Source organism: Podarcis cretensis (assembly GCF_951804945.1).
Source record: "Podarcis cretensis genome assembly, chromosome: 2".
Classification (NCBI taxonomy): domain Eukaryota; kingdom Metazoa; phylum Chordata; class Lepidosauria; order Squamata; family Lacertidae; genus Podarcis; species Podarcis cretensis.
In genome coordinates, this window is record NC_137171.1 from 9,763,107 (window position 1) to 9,781,525 (window position 18,419).

At 47.1% G+C, this 18,419-nt stretch overlaps 1 protein-coding gene across 3 annotated transcripts in view; it reads left to right on the forward strand.

Moving 5' to 3' along the window:
- Positions 1-18,419, forward strand: part of RARG (retinoic acid receptor gamma) — a 132,849-nt gene that overhangs the window by 101,231 nt on the left and 13,199 nt on the right. For all 3 annotated transcript variants that reach the window (XM_079966794.1, XM_079966795.1, XM_079966796.1), the window contains 2 exons: positions 13,133-13,281; positions 15,551-15,692. In XM_079966794.1, coding sequence (XP_079822920.1) covers positions 13,133-13,281; positions 15,551-15,692 — 291 coding nt within the window. The remainder of the gene's footprint in view (positions 1-13,132; positions 13,282-15,550; positions 15,693-18,419) is intronic.

The window sequence follows — 18,419 nt, forward strand, 5'->3', positions numbered from 1 at the left end:
CTTTAAGGTGCTACTGGAAGGAATTTTTTTATTTTGTTTTGACTATGGCAGACCAACACGGCTACCTATCTGTATCTAGTATTAAGTACCAAGACTGTCTCAAAAGCTGGTCAGCTGATCCTCAAGGGCCAGTCCTCACAAACCAAGCTCTATAAAGCTCCAGCCTTAGAGATTTTCCTGAGTCTTGAGACTCACGCTGCTCTTCTGAGGCTGCTGAATTCTACTCCTTTTCTTATTGCTGGCGGCTGCTGAGGATCATGTTGCATACCTGACTTTGACCTTGCATCTGTTTCTGGCCTTTTTATCCAGCCCTCTCTGTCCACCTCAGATCTTGACCCCGGTCTGATTCTGACCATGCCTCTGCCTAAAAGAGACATCTTTATTCCTCTTGACTGATGGATGTTGAAGGTGTGAATCTGCTCTTTGCCTTTTATTCATGCAGTATAGGAATAACATAAGAATTCAGCCTGCTAAACCTGGAAGGTAACCCATCCCGGAGAAGGAAAACTCTGGTCCTAAAGCTTCACTGCCTTGCATGACATCTTTGGGAGAAGAAAAGACTTAGGAGGATTCCTTTGCGCAAATCCAGAGTGGAGTTCCTAATACAGTTGGGTGGCTCCTTGTATGCCTCCGTTCCGCAACTCTTGCAGCCCAGCTGGTGACAAACGTATTGCTCTGCTTTGACCCGCATCAGTGAGGTTCCTTAGGTGCTGCTAACACAGTGGTTTGACTTCACTCCTGGAGGTGCCCTCCATTGACTCTTGAAACAGACAGATGCCAACAACACCAAAAGAGCCTATGAGCGAAGCAGTGTAAGGTTCGTGCTCCCAGGAGTGACTCATAGGCTCTGGCAGAAACCACAGACAGAAACCAGGCCCTGGTGCTGGAATAAATTAAGAACTCGCTGAGATCTCTCCCCATGTGTGTCAGGATCACCTTCTACCTAGCTCCAAAGAACATTATTGTTCCCAGTAAGCCTTGCTTAATGGTGTGGGGCATCTCTGTCTTTTGGAAAGTGAACATTCCCTACAGACCCTGTCCAGGTGAGAAAGGGCAGAGTAGTTAAAAACTCTTAGTTCTGAAAGGAGTTGCTTGCATCATACATCTTTTAGACCATCTTCAGACCCCTCAGTCTGTTCGGTGGGACTTCTTGCTCTTGACTCACCAGTTTTAAATCTGTACCTTGTTGCCTTGGATGGGGAACCCATGACCTTCCGGATTGTGTTAGACTGCAGCTCCCACGAGCCCCAGTCCCCAGCCACCATTGATGATGGTCAGGGATGATGGGAGATGTAGTCCAGCAACACCTGGAGGGCCGCAAGTTCCCCAGCCCTGTAGCTCAGGAGCAGCAGCTGCTATCATGAGATTTGCCTTCCCAAGGGCAAGGAATGAGTCTGTGGGTCACGAACCCAGCATTGTCAGACCCAAGTACAATCTACAATTGTACTTCAGCTCTTACCCGAGAGATCCCTTAAGAGGCATCGCTTAGAAACAGTTGCCTAGCGAACGTACTTACCTAAGCAGTCCCTGAATCACTGAAAAGGAGAAACAATACCTGTGGGGACCAGTGAATAAAATGTTGAGACCTGTCTCTCTGCCTCCGTTCTCCACTGACAGAACAAGAACAAGAGCGACCAACTTCTCAAGGTTACTGCAAGAGTGAAAATTAAAGCATAAAGCTGAAACAAAGATGTTGCCGTGGGAGAAGAATTGTGCAGGCCTTTCAAGGCAGCCTTCTTCCATCTTAGGCCCTCACATGACGACAATGGGACTATAACTCCCATCATCCCTGCCCATTGGCCAAGCTGGCTGGAGACGATGGGAGTTGTAGTCCAATAACACCTGGGGACCCAGAGCTGAATAAGTACATTTAAATGACCTGGATGATGCAGGCACCTTAGCCGCAACCAGTTTTTAATAGGCCATATTTCGCATAAGGCTTGGGCATTGGTTCCTCTCACGGACGTGCTCCAGCACGAGCCAACCAAAATGCAAGCAAAAGGCTTGTTCTGTACCTGCTCTAAGTACAAACACCAGCAAAGGGCTGTGCTGGGGTTAGCCTTGTATGCCCCTCTGCTTCCCACTCCCGTTTGCCTGTGGCTTGGTTTGCAGGCAGCAGAAAGCCGCAGAGGTTTGTAATATAAGGGAGAGGGCTCTCTATGTTGCATTGTTGGTCGCGCAGTGAATAGGGAGGTCTTTAAGAGCTGCTATGTTGGACAGAGAAGCTGTGCTGTGTAATAAAGAGAGGAACTCATTAGACTTTTCTGTGGGGAGGAGGGGGCATATGGGAAACGGAGGGGGTCTAGGCTGAGCTCCCAGCTTGCCAGTTGCCCTAAAGCCCTGTCTCTATTAAAGGGCTCAGTCCTGGAAATCTCATCACAGTGACAACCTGCAGCCTGCACTCCTGCTATGTGAAGGACTTAAGTGGCTTTGAAATGGATACTCTATTTAGCCATTTCCCTGTGGGGAAATGGAAGGTGCCACGTTGAATCATGAAGCCTGTTAATACTGGTGCCCCTGGGATGCTAAGAACAGAGACACTGACTCTCCCTCCCAGCTGTATCTTAAGAGTGGCTCCACATTTTATGCAACAACCTTGTTTTTGCCGCTGGCATTACTCTGGTATTTCCTACAGTGTACCCACAAAGCATTAACAGTTATGCGCCTTCAAAAACACACATGTTTGCACACATTAGGAAGGTGCAGCTGAATTCTGGCTTCTCTGGGTACACAGGTGCTTCAGGACATGGGAGCAGCACTCCATGTCAAACAATTGCTGGGCAAAATGCAGACCTGCTCATAATTAAGTTTAATGCTGAACTTCCACTTGGAAAATACAAACCCTTTTGTGAAAGGGAAACTTTTGGGTTCTGACATGACTCTACGATTCTATGAAAAGCAGAATTCCCATGTTGGAGAAAGACACTGCTGCGGGCGGGTTTTTGCATAAGTCCCTGCCCACATGAAAATTATGTCATCTCCTGCAGCTTTTACCAACTCAGAAGCACACATATATTAATTGTGCATAAGTCATTGCAGTCTATATATATTTGGTCTTGAACATTGGTCAACCTATCTCACTGTTGACAGCTTTGGAGAGAGGAAGGTCCCTTCTAATACCACTGTGGGTGGATCTAAACACGGGTGCAGGGGCTGGGGGAGAACGCTATAAATAAGTCAGAAATTAGATAATTTCAACAAAAGAAAAAAATATCCATGGAAAATTGCGCTTAAAAATTTCCTGCTCTCTTGCGCCATCTGGTGTTGCATGTTTATTGCACATTCAAATAGCTGTTTCTTTACCAATGTAGCTGAGTCCTGAGTTTAGTCATTTGGGATAGACATTGACCAAAGCAGTTGACACTTTTACGTGTCTACAAATGTATACTATAAAAATATGCGTTTCCTTCCAAGCGGCATCCACACACCATCTCCATGCTGGCTTATACGCTGTTGTTGTTTAGTCATTTAGTTGTGTCCGACTCTTCGTGACCCCATGGACCAGAGCACGGCAGGCACTCCTATCTTCCACTGCCTCCCGCAGTTTGGTCAGACTCATGTTTGTAGCTTCTAGAATGCTGTCCAACCATCTTGTCCTCTGTCGTCCCCTTCTTCTTGTGCCCTCAATCTTTCCCAGCAACAGGGTCTTTTCCAGGGGGTCTTCTCTTCTCATGAGGCGGCCAAAGTATTGGAGCCTCAGCTTCAGGATCTGTCCTTCCAGTGAGCACTCAGGGCTGATTTCCTTAAGAATGGATACGTTTGATCTTCTTTCAGTCCATGGGACTCTCAAGAGTCTCCTCCAGCACCATAATTCAAAAGCATCAATTCTTCGGCGACCAGCCTTCTTTATGGTCCAGCTCTCACTTCCATACATCACTACTGGGAACACCATGGTTTTAACTATACGGACCTTTGTTGGTAAGGTGATGTCTCTGCTTTATACGCTACTGGTAGTCTAATACAGAGGAAGCTTGTTATCTTATCAGCTTGAAGGACGATGAAACTTGTAGATGCATCACTTAACTGGGAGCTGTGGGGTTCAATCAGCTACTGACTCTGCTGATCAGCTGTTACGCATTAACAGCAAACAGCTGGTTGATGCAATCAGCTGTCACCACCGAAAAGGTGGTGGGTGCAAGTGCTGACAAAACACCAAGGCAGGGAATCTCCAATTTAGGGGCTAGATCTGGCATGTTGCTTAATTTCACCTGGGCCTCACAAGCTTCTTTTTCCTTTTCCTTTTCCCTTTACTTGTGTATATGTAAACAAAACATTAATTAACACTGAATTTCCACTTGGTTCTGATTTGTGTGGCCTACTTTGTTCCTGAACACGTTTGAAAGTGTGGATATGGCTGGGCATCAGCTGACCTGATCTGCATCTTCCAAACTGTTCTTAGGCATGGGGCTATGTGATACAGTGGTCCCTTGGGTTACAGATGCTTCAGGTTACAGATGCTTCAGGTTACAGACTCTGCTAACCCAGAAATAGCACCTCGGGTTAATAACTTTGCTTCAGGATGAGAACAGAAATCGTGCAGCGGTGGCAGTGGGAGGCCCCATTAGCCAAAGTGGTACCTCAGGTTAAGAACAGTTTCAGGTTAAGAACGGACCTCCGAAACAAATTAAGTTCTTAACCTGAGGTACCACTGTACTGTGCAACTTCTTGGCTGATGTGGGGTGGAGATGTTGAGTCAGAGTGTGCTGTCAGCACCTCCAAAGCTCCCCTCAGGTGCTTTTTGTTTGTATGTGGCTCTTGGTGATCTTTTTTCTTTGGGTTAGTAGCTCCTGACTGAAAAAGAAGTTTTGCATCCCTGTACCAAGGCTGTTTACGCCCCGCCCCCCAGCCTTTGTAATTGTTGAACTCCCAGCTCCCATCTTCTCCAAGCCAGCTTAGCCAGTGGTCAGGGATGATGGGAACTGTAGTGCAAAAACATCTGGGACTTAAGCCTGAATAACACTGGACTGAAGGGTGTAAATCTAGTTGGGAATTAAAGAGTTCGGATAGGCCATGTGAACAAACATATTTCAGACTCCTCGATTCCCGGCATCACATTTTTGGAGGTAGCCTAGGCTGTGACCTCAGAAAACTGCTATCAGTTAGGAAGACCCGGTAGGATGCTGCCATCTTTTTCTAGCAAACCTTTCCAGAATTTCAGGCACGGGTCTTTCCAAGCCTCCCTGAAGGTGCTGGGAATTGTGCCTAGTCCCTTTTGCGTGGGGCTACATTTGAAGGTGACCCGGAAACTGCAATTAATCCAGAATGCGGCAGCTAGACTGGTGACTGGGAGTGGCCGCCGGGACCACATAACACCAGTCCTGAGAGATCTGCATTGGCTCCCAGTACGTTTCCGAGCACAATTCAGAGTGTTGGTGTTGACCTTTAAAGCCCTAAACAGCCTCGGTCCTGTATACCTGAAGGAGCATCTCCACCCCCATCATTCTGCCCGGACGCTGAGATCCAGCGCTGAGGGCCTTCTGGCAGTTCCCTCATTGTGAGGTTACAGGGAACCAGACAGAGGGCCTTCTCGGTAGTGGTGCCCGCCTTGTGGAACACCCTCCCTTCAGATGTGAAGGAAATAGGCAGCTATCCTATCTTTAAAAGACATCTGAAGGCAGCCCTGTTTAGGGAAGTTTTTAATATTTAATGCTGTATTGTTTTTAGCACTCGATTGGGAGCTGCCCAGAGTGGCTGGGGAAACTCAGCCAGATGGGCGGGGTATAAATAAATTATTATTATTATTATTATTATTATTATTATTATTATTATTACTACTACTACTACTACTACTACTACTACTATTTTGCATGTGGTCCTGCCACCACAGAACTGTTGCCCTCCAGTTGGAGACAGTAGACCTGGGGTAGTCAACATGGTGCGCTCCAGATGTTGATGGACTACAATTCCCATCATGCCCTGCCCACATGGCTAGTGGTGGGGGGTGATGGGAATTCTAGTCCAATAGCATATGGAGGATACCATGTTTGCTACCCCTGCAGGAGTACTGGATGAGATATGTCAGTAGTCCAAAATGAGAAGGACTGAGTTTTTGGAGAAATGAATGAAACCTTAAATCTAGCTTCCGTTGGAAAAGTTTTGTCAAGGGCACTGAAGCCCACCACACGGCATACGTTGTTCAGCTGCTCTTCTAGCTTCTGAGATTTATCTAGGCCTTACCCGTGTGTACTGTGGTACCTCGGGTTAAGTACTTAATTCGTTCCGGAGGTCTGTTCTTAACCTGAAACTGTTCTTAACGTGAAGCACCGCTTTAGCTAATGGGGCCTCCTGCTGCCGCTGCGCCACCGGAACACGATTTCTGTTCTCATCCTGAAGCAAAGTTCTTAACCCGAGGTACTATTTCTGGGTTAGCGGAGTCTGTAACCTGAAGCATCTGTAACCTGAAGCGTATGTAACCCGAGGTACCACTGTACTTTCGAGCATATCTTCACAATCTTAAGGGCTAGAAATCTGCTGTTCGAAAAGAAAATGCATGCTGAGATTCTTCACAATTGTGTGGTGTTCAGCCCCAAATTATTTGAGTTTCCACCACTGAATATCTGCCTATAAAGAATCTTGTTTTCAGGAGAGGATACAGAGCATAGGCCAGGCATTCCCAAACTCGTCCCTCCAGATGTTTTGGGACTACAACTCACATCATCCCTAGCTAACAGGACCAGTGGTCAGGGATGATGGGAACTGTAGTCCCAAAACATCTGGAGGGCTGAGTTTAGGCATGCCTGGCATAGGCTAACAGTATGAGTTTTGTTGCTTAGCTCCGGGCTGCTGTACATTAGCTTGTTTGTTGTGGAGTCATTTAGAAGGCGGAGTGAGAGAGAAACACACAAATGAGCCGTTATTGTTGCGGGAAATGAATATTCATCGGAGGGTTATTTGTTGGGGTGGGAAGGCTGGGTTTGTTTATTGCAGGGTCACTCAGAAGAACGGAGCTCAAGAGACATGATGGCTGCATGGAGTTTGTATATGCTGCTTATCTATTGTGGTTAGAGTGGCCTGCGAAGTGCTGTTTTCCTTTTGCAAACAAGAGTTTGTGCTGGGAGATATTGCAGATAGCAGAAAGGTGAAGGGGGCGGTGGTGAGGGAGAAATCCTATAATCCTTCACTCCTGTGATCCCTATTGTATTGTAGGCAGGGAATTCTCTGCACAAGCACCCAAATTCTCTGAACAACCCATCCCTGCGATCAGCTAGACAGCTGCAATGTTGTTGCTTTATCTATTGGGGGGGGGTCGTTTTGCTCCAGTTTTAGGCTGCGTACAATGGAAAGCACCCCCCCCCAAAAAAACTCCCCCAACCTGGGAATTGTTCATTACCCCACACAGAGCTACCATTCCAAGCACCCTTAAGAAACTATAGTTCCCAGGATTCTTTGGGTGAGGAGACATGCTTCGAATGTGCTTTAAAATGTGTGTTCTGAAAGAAGTCACCTTCTGCCTGGTCCTGTGAATGAATGAGCAAACAAACAAACAAACACATTAAGGATATCAATTGAAGTTTTGGAACTGCTGGGTGATGCCCAAGAAGCAGCTCACAGTGAACTCTAGTGCCAAAATTGGCACTAGAAAAGAAGAAAAATGGAGCTGGCTTCCTAATCCGGACTTTAAGTTAAACTCCGGTGGAATGATTGTAATTGTGAAACACTTTTTTATTTTAAAAAACTGTGAATATAATGCACAAGCAGGGCTACCGTATAATACAAGTCATGTTATTATGGTTAATGGCCAGGGATACCATATAGACTGAGTCCACATTCACCATGTAAGGAGAATGTCAGCAATTGAGCAGATCCACACTATACATGATTTAAAGCACATCCAACACACATTCAAAGCACATGACTTCCTCCAAAGAAATCCTGTAGGTGAGGGTGTTTGGGATTGTAGCTATGGGAAAGGAAAACTACAGTTCCCATGATTCTTTGGGGGAAGTCATGTGCTTTGAATGTGCATTGGTTACGCTTTAAAATTCAGCAGTTCTCAACCTGTGGGTCCCCAGATGTTGTTGGACTACAACTCCCATCATCCCTGAGCTCTGGCCTTGCTAGCTAGGGGTGATGGGAGTTGTAGTTCAACAACATCTGGGGACCCACAGGTTGAGAAAGGCTGCTTTAAATGAATATTGCGAATCTGCTGTTGGCTTCACCACCCTAAAAATGGAAACACCCTTAATTTCTGAGGGGGGCGGGACACTAAATACAGACCTTTTGCAGGAGGGGAAAGTGGACTAAAAGTCTCCCCCCCCCACTGTATTTCCTCCCCAGCTTTTCTAACCTATGTCTCCTTTGGGCAGGGTCATTCCTCTCTTCCCACCCCCAGGGGAAGGGATTAGGTTACACAGCTCTGGTAACAATTCCAACCTGTTTGGCCTGGAATGTGGCATTTAGGGTCTTGTCACAGGAAATTCAGTCTGTGTTGAAAGCTAGAATTGCAAACAGTTTCATGGCTTGCCGGGGTTGGGGGGCGGTGGAAAATGCTGTTTGAATCGAAGGAACTCTGTCCAGGCGTTATGGGTCATGGTGAGGGCAAGAGGCTGGGAGTTTAGGACTAAATCTTTTTAATGTTTCCTCCTTCCCATGCAACTTCCCTGTAAGTAATGCACAGTTACGCCATTTGCCTGCTCAGTGTATGGCTGTGAAATATACTCCGGAGTCGAGAGTGGATTTCATGCTCTTTATTCGGCTCATAGTGGTGAGGAGGAATGGAAGTTCACCCAGAATGGAATGGAAGTTCACCCAGAATTATTTACACAATGGGCCCCATGTGATTGGCTAATTCCAGGATTCTCCTGCAGGCGAATCATGTTGCAGATTCACTTCCACCTGGAGCTGGATTGGTGGCTCCTGTGGACCAATCAGACTGCTGCATTCTGGATCCTATTGTTCTAGGACCAATCTGACTGCTGGATTCTGAATCCTATTGTTCTAGGACCAATCAGACTGCTGCATTTTGGATCCTATTCAACAGTACAAAACACCCTGACCTCCGGCCCACCCCAATCCCAACTGCCCTGTCTCCAGTCACTTACTCCCATGTATATTGTATCCCAACATATTCCTGATAAAGTATGACCCTCCTCAGCCATGAGGTGTCATTCGGCAAGCAATTTTCTCTCTTCCTCAAGTCTCCCCAGCTGCAAAATAAAATCAACAACTTCAATCCTTAAAAAAGGGTCAACAACTTTGGTCGGCCCTCACGCATGTTCACTTCATCAAATTTTGAGAAAAATTTGAGCCCCCCTGAGCCCCCATCCCACAGCCCTGCTCACAATTGTGAAGAATATTCCTACGTTGAATGGTCATTAAGAAAAAGAGATAGGAATAGGCCTATATCTATGTGGACTGTCCCTGGATCAAGTGACTTTTCTTCTTTAAGGTTTCAAAGTTCTTAACCTAGCTCAAGGTAGTCATCTGAACTACCTGATGACCAATCACAGACAGTGCATCCCTTGAAAAATAAGATTTTGGAGCCATCTTGCCCCCAAATGGCAACTACACATTTGGTGCCTAGCTTATATACCTGAGTTTCTAACACTGTATGATTTCAGAAGGTCGGCGGTTCAAATCCCCGTGACGGGGTGAGCTCCTGTTGCTCGGTTAGGTTTGAAAGCACATCAAAGTGCAAGTAGATAAATAGGTACCTCTCCAGCGGGAAGGTAAACGGCGTTTACATGCGCTGCTCTGGTTCGCCAGAAGTGGCTTAGTCATGCCGGCTGTACGCCGGCTCCCTTGGCCAGTAAAGCGAGATGAGCGCCGCAACCCCAGCGTCGGCCACGACTGGACCTAATGGTCAGGGGTCCCTTTACCTTTTTTATGATTTCAGAAGGTTGGTCATCAACAGTGGGTGGCATGGTGGGGGTTGCAGCAGCGCTTACCTGACTGGTGCTTAGTGGGAAGGAAAGGTCTGGGAGGTCAGCGTGGTGGAAACAGATGCCAGCAGAGCCAATCCAGCACTCCTGCTGATGCGTTTACACTGCACCACACTGTCCACTGCTGGGAGTCAGTTTAATGTGTTACAGTTTTTTTTGGGGGGGGTACCTATGTGCCACCTTAAAGACTAACAGATTGATCGCAGCATCTCGTGAACAACTAGACCCATTCATTATGGATGAAAACATTTATTCATAGCATAATCTTTCATGGACCAAGGCATGATTGATGCACGACTAGATGAATGATTTTTTAAATTTTATTTTTGTATCTGATGATAAAATGGGCTTCTGTTTGTGAACACTTATGCCCCAATCAATCTGTTAAGTCTTTTATGTGCCAGAAAAGAATGTGGGGGGGCGGGGTGTGAGAGATTTTTAATGCGAGTTGAAATGCAGCCAAAGTTCGTAAATTACTTTATAGATTCAGAATCTTGGAGGTGTTATTTGTAATGCCTGTCCCTCTGATGGCTCCACAATGCTAAGATATCCCTCAAACTTTCTTGACTCTGTTCTGCCTTCTGAAGTTCCTTTAGCTTGCGGCTCTCCCCAATTCAGTACCAACCAAGGTTGATAATATTGGGCAAAGCTTGTTTGGAGGTTCTAGCAGGGGAGCGCAGCTATCGTATACCCTTGACCGAAGAAGGGTACACTCCTTCTATCTGCGATGGTCGTCCTCTTCCACCGAGCGCGCAGCTTCGGGAGGGACGCACATGGAGCGGTGAGGGAGGAAGGGGACACTCGCCTAGCCAGCCAGATCAGCTGAATCAACCCTGGCGATCAATGGGGTGACAGATGTCGCAGCCAGATCACCCTCACAGCCAGCTATGCACGAAGGCATGTGGTTTTGTCTGCTGAGAGGAATAAAAGTGGGAAAGGGGAGATGTGTGGCCCTAACAGCTTCTTACTTAGAATTTGATGGTTAATTATTTTTTTTAATTTTTTTTTATTATTATTTATTTATTATGCCCTTCATCCTTAGATCTGAGGACAGTTCACAACATAAAATTCACAGTATGAAAACACAAAATACAGAATTAAAATACAGTAAGAACAAAAACCAATGGGACGCGGGTGGCACTGTGGGTAAAACCTCAGCGCCTAGGACTTGCCGATCGTATGGTCGGCGGTTCGAATCCCTGCGGCGGGGTGAGCTCCCGTCTTTCGGTCACAGCTCCTGCCCACCTAGCAGTTCGAAAGCACCCCTAAGTGCAAGTAGAAAAATAGGTACCGCTTTATAGCGGGAAGGTAAACGGCGTTTCCGTGTGCTGCGTTGGTGCTGGCTCGCCAGAGCAGCTTCGTCACGCTGGCCACGTGACCCAGAAGTGTCTCCGGACAGCGCTGGCCCCCAGCCTCTTAAGTGAGATTGGCGCACAACCCTAGAGTCGGACACGACTGGCCCGTACGGGCAGGGGTACCTTTACCTTTACCTTTAAGAACAAAAACAAACCAGTAACACACACAGCCCTCTCCACAACACTTTTAAAAGGGCATCAGGTGCCAAATCCGTCACCTGGCACCTAAAAGTGTATAACAAAGGTGCCAGACAAACCTCCCTGGGGAGAGCATTCCACTGCCAAAAAGGCCCTGTTCTCGTGTTGCCACCCTCCAGACTTCTCTTGGAGGAGGCACATGAAAAAGGGCCTCAGAGGATGATCTCAGGGTCCAGGTAGGTTCATATGGAGAGAGTGGGTACCCTTGAAGGGAAACTGTTCCCCATAATGTTGTGGTGGGTTTTTTTTGTAATTCTCAGAGAATTGGCTTCGGGGGTACCCCTGCAAGAGAGTAAGAGTAATAAAAAGAAATTGTTATTTAGGGGAACTGAATTTAATTCTAAATTATATTCCGGAAATGTGGGAGATTTCAAGGGGTTGAAAAAATGGATGTACCGTGCTATATTAGAAGCCAAAAAACTTGTTTTGATTAATTGGAAGAGCCGCAAAAAGATTCCATTGAGTGCATGGATTGATAATATGAACAGATTAGTTACATACAAACAAATTGCATGTCGATGCAAAATAAGAATGGATCAATATGAAGAAATTTGGAATGAATATTTAAGCGATAAGGCGGATAGTAGTGGGAGGAGAGAGAGGTGGGGAAATATTGTTAAAAAAAGGTGTAGTCACAGGTATATCAGTGTATTCAAATCTGAATTGTCAAATTGTGTTATTATTGTCGTTATGGTTTTTGTTGTACTGTATGTGTCTTTTGCGGTTGATGTTTGTATCAAAAAAATGATTCAATAATTTTTTTAAAAAAACAAAACCCTGCAAGAGAGTCTCCTCATAGGCTCCTTGGAACCCTGTGTATAGCTTGCTGGTAAAGCTCAAAAGGATTTTTTGTTCACATAGTGCCCCAAAGGAAGGAAAACCCAGTGCCCTGGGCTGTGCAAGCATGGAATGGAAACATTCCCTTGGTTTGGATGCTGCATGGACTATTTATGTGAGTTCTGTAGCAAAACAAACAACCCCACACACTTTCCACACAATAATTTTGAGTTGTAGAAGCTGCCTTAAGATAAAAAAATAAAAAATGAAACGAAACGAAAGGCTGACATTTTTAATATGTTTTAACCAAAGTTTTCAGGTTGTTGTTTAGTCATTTAGTCATGTCCGACTCTTCGTGACCCCATGGACCAGAGCATGACAGGCACTCCTGTCTTCCACTGCCTCCCGCAGTTTGGTCAAACTCATGCTGACAGCTTTGAGAACACTGTCCAACCATCTCGTCCTTTGTCATCTCCTTCTCCTTATGCCCTCCATCTTTCCCAGCATCAGGGTCTTTTCCAGGGAGTCTTCTCTTCTCATGTTGCGGCCAAAGTATTGGAACCTCAGCTTCTGTCCTTCCAGTGAGCACTCAGGGCTGATTTCCCTCAGAATGGAGAGGTTTGATCTTCTTTCAGTCCATGGGACTCTCAAGAGTCTCCTCCAGCACCATAATTCAAAAGCATCAATTCTTCAGCAGTCAGCCTTCTTTATGGTCCAGCTCTCACTTCCATACATCACTACTGGGAAAACTTTTACTATATGGACCTTTGTTGGCAAGGTGATGTCTCTGCTTTTTAAGATGTTGTCTAGGTTTGTCATTGCTTTTCTCCCAAGAAACAGGCGTCTTTTAATTTCGTGGCTGCTGCTTGGGTGTACAGTGTCCCAAATTTCCACCTGACCCTCCCCTATTTGTTTCTGCAGCGGTGGAGACGCAGAGCACAAGTTCGGAGGAGATGGTGCCCAGCTCCCCCTCTCCGCCCCCACCCCCACGTGTCTACAAACCTTGCTTCGTCTGCAACGACAAATCATCCGGCTATCATTACGGGGTCAGCTCCTGCGAAGGCTGCAAGGTGAGTGGAGGGAGATTCCCCACCCAACAAGGCGCTGTCGCACACCTCAGCTAACCCTCTGCGCTGGGGGGCTCCTTGTAGCGCAGCTCGCCCGAATCGTGAGTTCAAGCAGGCATCAGGCTCGCAACTGTTCAGGCCAGGAGGGTGGGGTTGGCTTCTTCACCCAGGCCTCCTTTCCTCGTCCAAAGGAATGTTGCAGCAGGGAATTTGAAGCTGCATGCCAACACCCAAAAAAAAACAACAACCAGATTATGCAAGCAAGATGAAATGTGCAAAACAAGCATATGCATGCTGACTTGCATCCTCCTGTGTCCTGGTTGTTGAATTGGGGGGGGGGGGGTCTGGTTGCAGAAAATTCTGCACCTACTTCAAAGATCATCAGGTTAACATCCGTCAGGCTGAGGCTGAATCCGTACATATGGAGCATGTGTTTTCCACCTTGGGAACCTTTGAGGGTTGGTTGGTTGCTGGAACTGAGAGCTATAGTTAAAAGATTCTCCTTGACTCATTCGGCCTGTGAGGCTGTGTCCCCCAAACCATGCCCACCTGCTCCACACCTGACTTGCTCCACAACTTGGACAGCTGGGCTTTTACTATGCACCTATCATTCACCTGCCAGCAGATGATTGACAGGTGGTGGTCGTCTCCCCTATCAAAGCTGGCCTGCAGGCGGAGTGGGAGATAAAGATCTAGGGCTCCTGACTGAAAGAGTTCCCCACCACTGCCCTTTATCTCCATACTGAGGGAAGGGAGAGATAGTGACTTGCCTAAGATGATGTTTGGGCTCAGAACTTCCTGGTTCACACACTTCCCAGCCCCTTACAAAATGCCAGCTCTTTAAGGGGCAACTTCTGTTAAAGGATCGCAAGGGGCAGGACAGTGGAAGACCCTCTGTCTGAGATTTTGGGGAAGCTGTCGCTTCTACTGCAGGTTAGGGAAGACTGTCCTGGGCTAGAACGGAAGGTCTGATTCATTACAAGTCAGCTGCTTATGATGCACAAACATTTAAAAGTCAGAGGTGGGCCAAAGAACAAGGGGGCCTCACAACTTTTTCTGAGTTCCCTAAGTGTTTCCCTGTGTGGGGTAGTGAGTTCAGTGGAAGGAGGGGCCAAATTACAGGATATCAGTAGGATATTACACAAATTATTTATTATTATTATTATTATTATTATTATTATTATTATTATTAATTCAAATTATATACCACCCTTTATCAAAAGATCCCAGGGTGGTGTACAATTGTTAAAAACACATTACAGAACACCAGTGATAAAAATACAATGAAAGCACATTATAAAAAGTACACTGACAGACAGCCTAATATTAAAATAGGCATTGTAATAACAGTCCTCTTCTCCACACTTTCACAGGCCATAGATTATTTAATAGCCATAAAGGGACCCCTGACCCTTAGGTCCAGTCGTAGACGACTCTGGGGTTGTGGCGCTCATCTCGCTTTATTGGCCAAGGGAGCCGGCGTACAGCTTCCAGGTCATGTGGCCAGCATGACTAAGCCGCTTCTGGCGAACCAGAGCAGCACATGGAAACGGCGTTTAATAGCCATAGGCCTGGGTAAAGAGGAATGTTTTTGCCTGGTGCCTAAAGACATGCAATGATGGCGCCAGGCGAGCCTCTCTGGGGAGAGCATTCCACAATTGGAGCCACCACAAAAAAGGCCCATTTCTGTTGTTGCCTCCCAAAGGTGACCTTTTTTTTTTGGAGATGATCTGGAGTGTAAGGAATGGAAGAAACTGAACGGAAATTGAATTGATTTGGAGCAGGATAAATTGGGAAATTAACCAGGGGTATATGAATCAAAGAGGTACTGTTTTGGGGTATCTGACTTGGGCCGCAAATTAAGCAAAGAACTTAAACCTGGGGGTGATCTGGATGGGAAATAGTTGGTTTGCCTTCCGTGCCATTTACAGTCTAAACTGGCATGTGCATATTTGCAAATTGTATGTACATTTGTGTCTATGGACCCATGTCCCAAAGTCACTAGCTACTCCCCTGATCTGAAGATTCAAAACTCATACTGTCATAGCCAGGTCTGAAGATTCACCCTGGTAAGCGACGACATCTGAAACAGCCTCCAAGCTGCAAAAACGGTCCTACCTGAAGCAGCGTGTTTTGGAGAAGGTGGCCGTGGATATCACAATTTGCACTGGGAAAGGAGACTTGGAAAGGAGGCTTGGAACTACCTAAGTGCCATCACCCACCTGGTCACCTGTTCCTCCTTCTCTCTCTCTCCCTCTCTCTGACCTTTTAGGGCTTCTTTCGCCGAAGCATCCAGAAAAACATGGTCTACACCTGCCACCGGGACAAGAACTGTCAGATCAACAAGGTCACCCGCAACCGCTGCCAGTATTGCCGCCTGCAAAAGTGCTTTGAGGTTGGCATGTCCAAAGAAGGTGAGATCTGTTCCAAGCCTTGGGGGGGGGGGAGTAGTGTGTGAGGGATGATAGGAAATGAGATTACAGAAGGTAAAACAAGATGGAAAGCAAAGGGAGGTTCCATTCACGGCCCTTCAGATGGGGTGGTACGCATGCCCCCCGCTCGTTTGGCATAGATGCAACACACTTTGAAACTGTCAGCCTGTGTGTGCAAGGACCATGTCTGCCTTACTGTTTTATGTACCGCAACTGCCTGCTGGTAGGCAGAAGTAGTCATCTGAATATTTTGTTTTTTGTTGGCAACAGCCATTGGCAGATTTTCTTTGTTCCCCGCCCCCCCATGGATTTGGACACGGACCATTTCACGTTTATATGATGGGTACACAGGAACATTTGCCCCTGTATCCTCACATCTGTGTGCATGCACATATTTGCATGCATCCCAAATGGAACCTCACGAAAGTGGTATATCGGGTTAAATACGCTTCAGGTTACATATGCTTCAGGTTACAGACTCCGCTAACCCAGAAATTTGACTAAACTGCGGGAGGCAGTGGAAGACAGAAGTGCCTGGCGTGCTCTGGTCCATGGGGTCACGAAGAGGCGGACAAGACTAAACGACTAAACAACAACAAAACCCAGAAATAGTACCTCGGGTTAAGAACTTTGCTGCAGGATGAGAACAGAAATCATGTAGCGGCGGCGCAACTAAAGTGGTTCTTCAGGTTAAGAACAGTTTAAGGTTACGAACAGACCTCCAGAACGAATTAAGTTCTTAACCCAAGGTAGCACTGTATTGTAAGGAGTGGCCTGTGCATAGGTCCCTCCTTTCTGCCTCTGTCACTTTACTTGCCGCGCATCAAATGTAGAATTTTGTAATACCAAGGCCTGTGTTGCCAAGATACAATCACAGGGACATCTAAGAGGAGGCACACAACCCAGGCCAGCACTTCTGAAGGGATCTTTGGCTCCCACAGCCTGAAAACTCCTGCAAATCCATCTGCTTTCTGTATCTGGTTTCGCCGCTGCGTTTCCTTCCACGGTGGTGCTTTTCAATGCATTCCACCCCCAAGGAAAAGCATTCGGGGAACATTTACCTTGGAACTGAAAAGGCAACGTGGGTTTTCTGTATGAGCGGGAGACTGTCGTTTGCAGCTATTCCCGCCTTGCTCCTCGAGGCCAAAGAAACTTCACACACAGAGCCTTGCCGATATTCTGTTCTGATGAAACGTTTTCCATGTGTATTCCTTGGAGGGGAAATAATTCCGAGAGCACTCCCACAGAGGAACAAACAAACAAACAAAACTCCCAGTGGAGGGGGAGGTACTTTAGTCACTGCCCCGCTTGGGGAGTTTGCCGTCCCTTTCAAGAGTGCTGTCAGCTGCCCAGCCCTTCCAAGAGACAGAGAGCCTCTCAGCGGCTGTTGCTTTTACTCCCAACTGCTTAGGCATGTCTTCGCGCTGGCCTGGGCCAGGGCTCACATTAATCACCGTCTCTTTAAGAGCCCCTAATTAGGAATGTCTATGTCTCGAAACCTAGCAATTTATTTCCGAGGGCCTGTCACTTTAAAGGGAGAGAGGCGGTCGGTGGAGAGGATTGGGCAAGGGGCGTGGGGCATGGCTGGCTGGCTGGCTGGCTGGCTGGGGAAGGAATGTTATCCCGATGGGTTGTCACTACAGAGACAGGAAACGGATGGCCTAAGGGATTTGGGCCAGCGCAGCCCCTCCTCCCTTTCCCTCCCAGTATCCCATGTAGACTCAAATGGGATTTCGTGCTAAGTGGGGGGGGGCAGCATTGCAGAAAAACCAAGGAACTGGGGGAGTTGAGGTGCTCACCCTCACAGCTAGACTTCTGCTAAACCTCTATGCTTTCGCCTCTTGAAAGCAAAGGAATAAGCTTGAGTTTGTGCTGGGGAGAGTAGGTTTTTGGGGGGAGGAAATACCCTGAGGCAGTAGGGCAGTTTGCGTGTGTGTTGCCCCCCCCCCGCTGCAAAGAGGTCTATAGCTTGGCTGGCAGCAGCCCCCCACCCCCTTCAGCATTGTGCTGACTGTGGCTAAATGTGTATATCCTGCCAATTGGCGTATCCTGTTCCCAGATCCCTGGCGCTTTATCCTGGGGTGAACAGGAAGGGCAGCCTGAGAAGGCTCAGGCCAGGGAGAGTGCACACGCAACCCCAGGACTCTTGGTAAAGGGAGGGGTGCCGGCAGAGCCTGGGGAAGGGAGGGCGGGGGGAGTTACTGCTGCTGCTGCTGCTCCTGCTCCTGGCACCCCTAAGTTGGAGAGAGAGAGAGGAAAGAGTATAAAGTTTCTCCCCACCCCACGTCCCACCTGAACACACACATGCCAGCCCAAGATAAACTCCTGAGAAATCATTGCAGGCATCTCCAGATTCCTTGCCCAGGGGGCACTGGGTCTCTCTGGTTTTCTTTTTTTGGAAACATCTGGAGCTTGTTGCTCAAGCAACGCAGCTTTGCTCTCCCTTGTGGGATGTGTAAGGATGAAGGCTGAGGACTGGGTAAATGCAGAATGAAGTTGGCGGGGCATTAATAATAATAATAATAATAATAATAATAAAAAATTTAATTTATATCCCGCCCTCCCCAGCCGAAGCCAGGCTTAGGGCGGCTAACAGCAATAAAATAGTACAACATTCTAAAATCAGTTCAAATCAGATTAATGGCAACCATTGGGCTAGAGTTCTGTGAGGATTGCCAAAGGAGAGAGTCAGGCTGTGCCCTGGCCAAA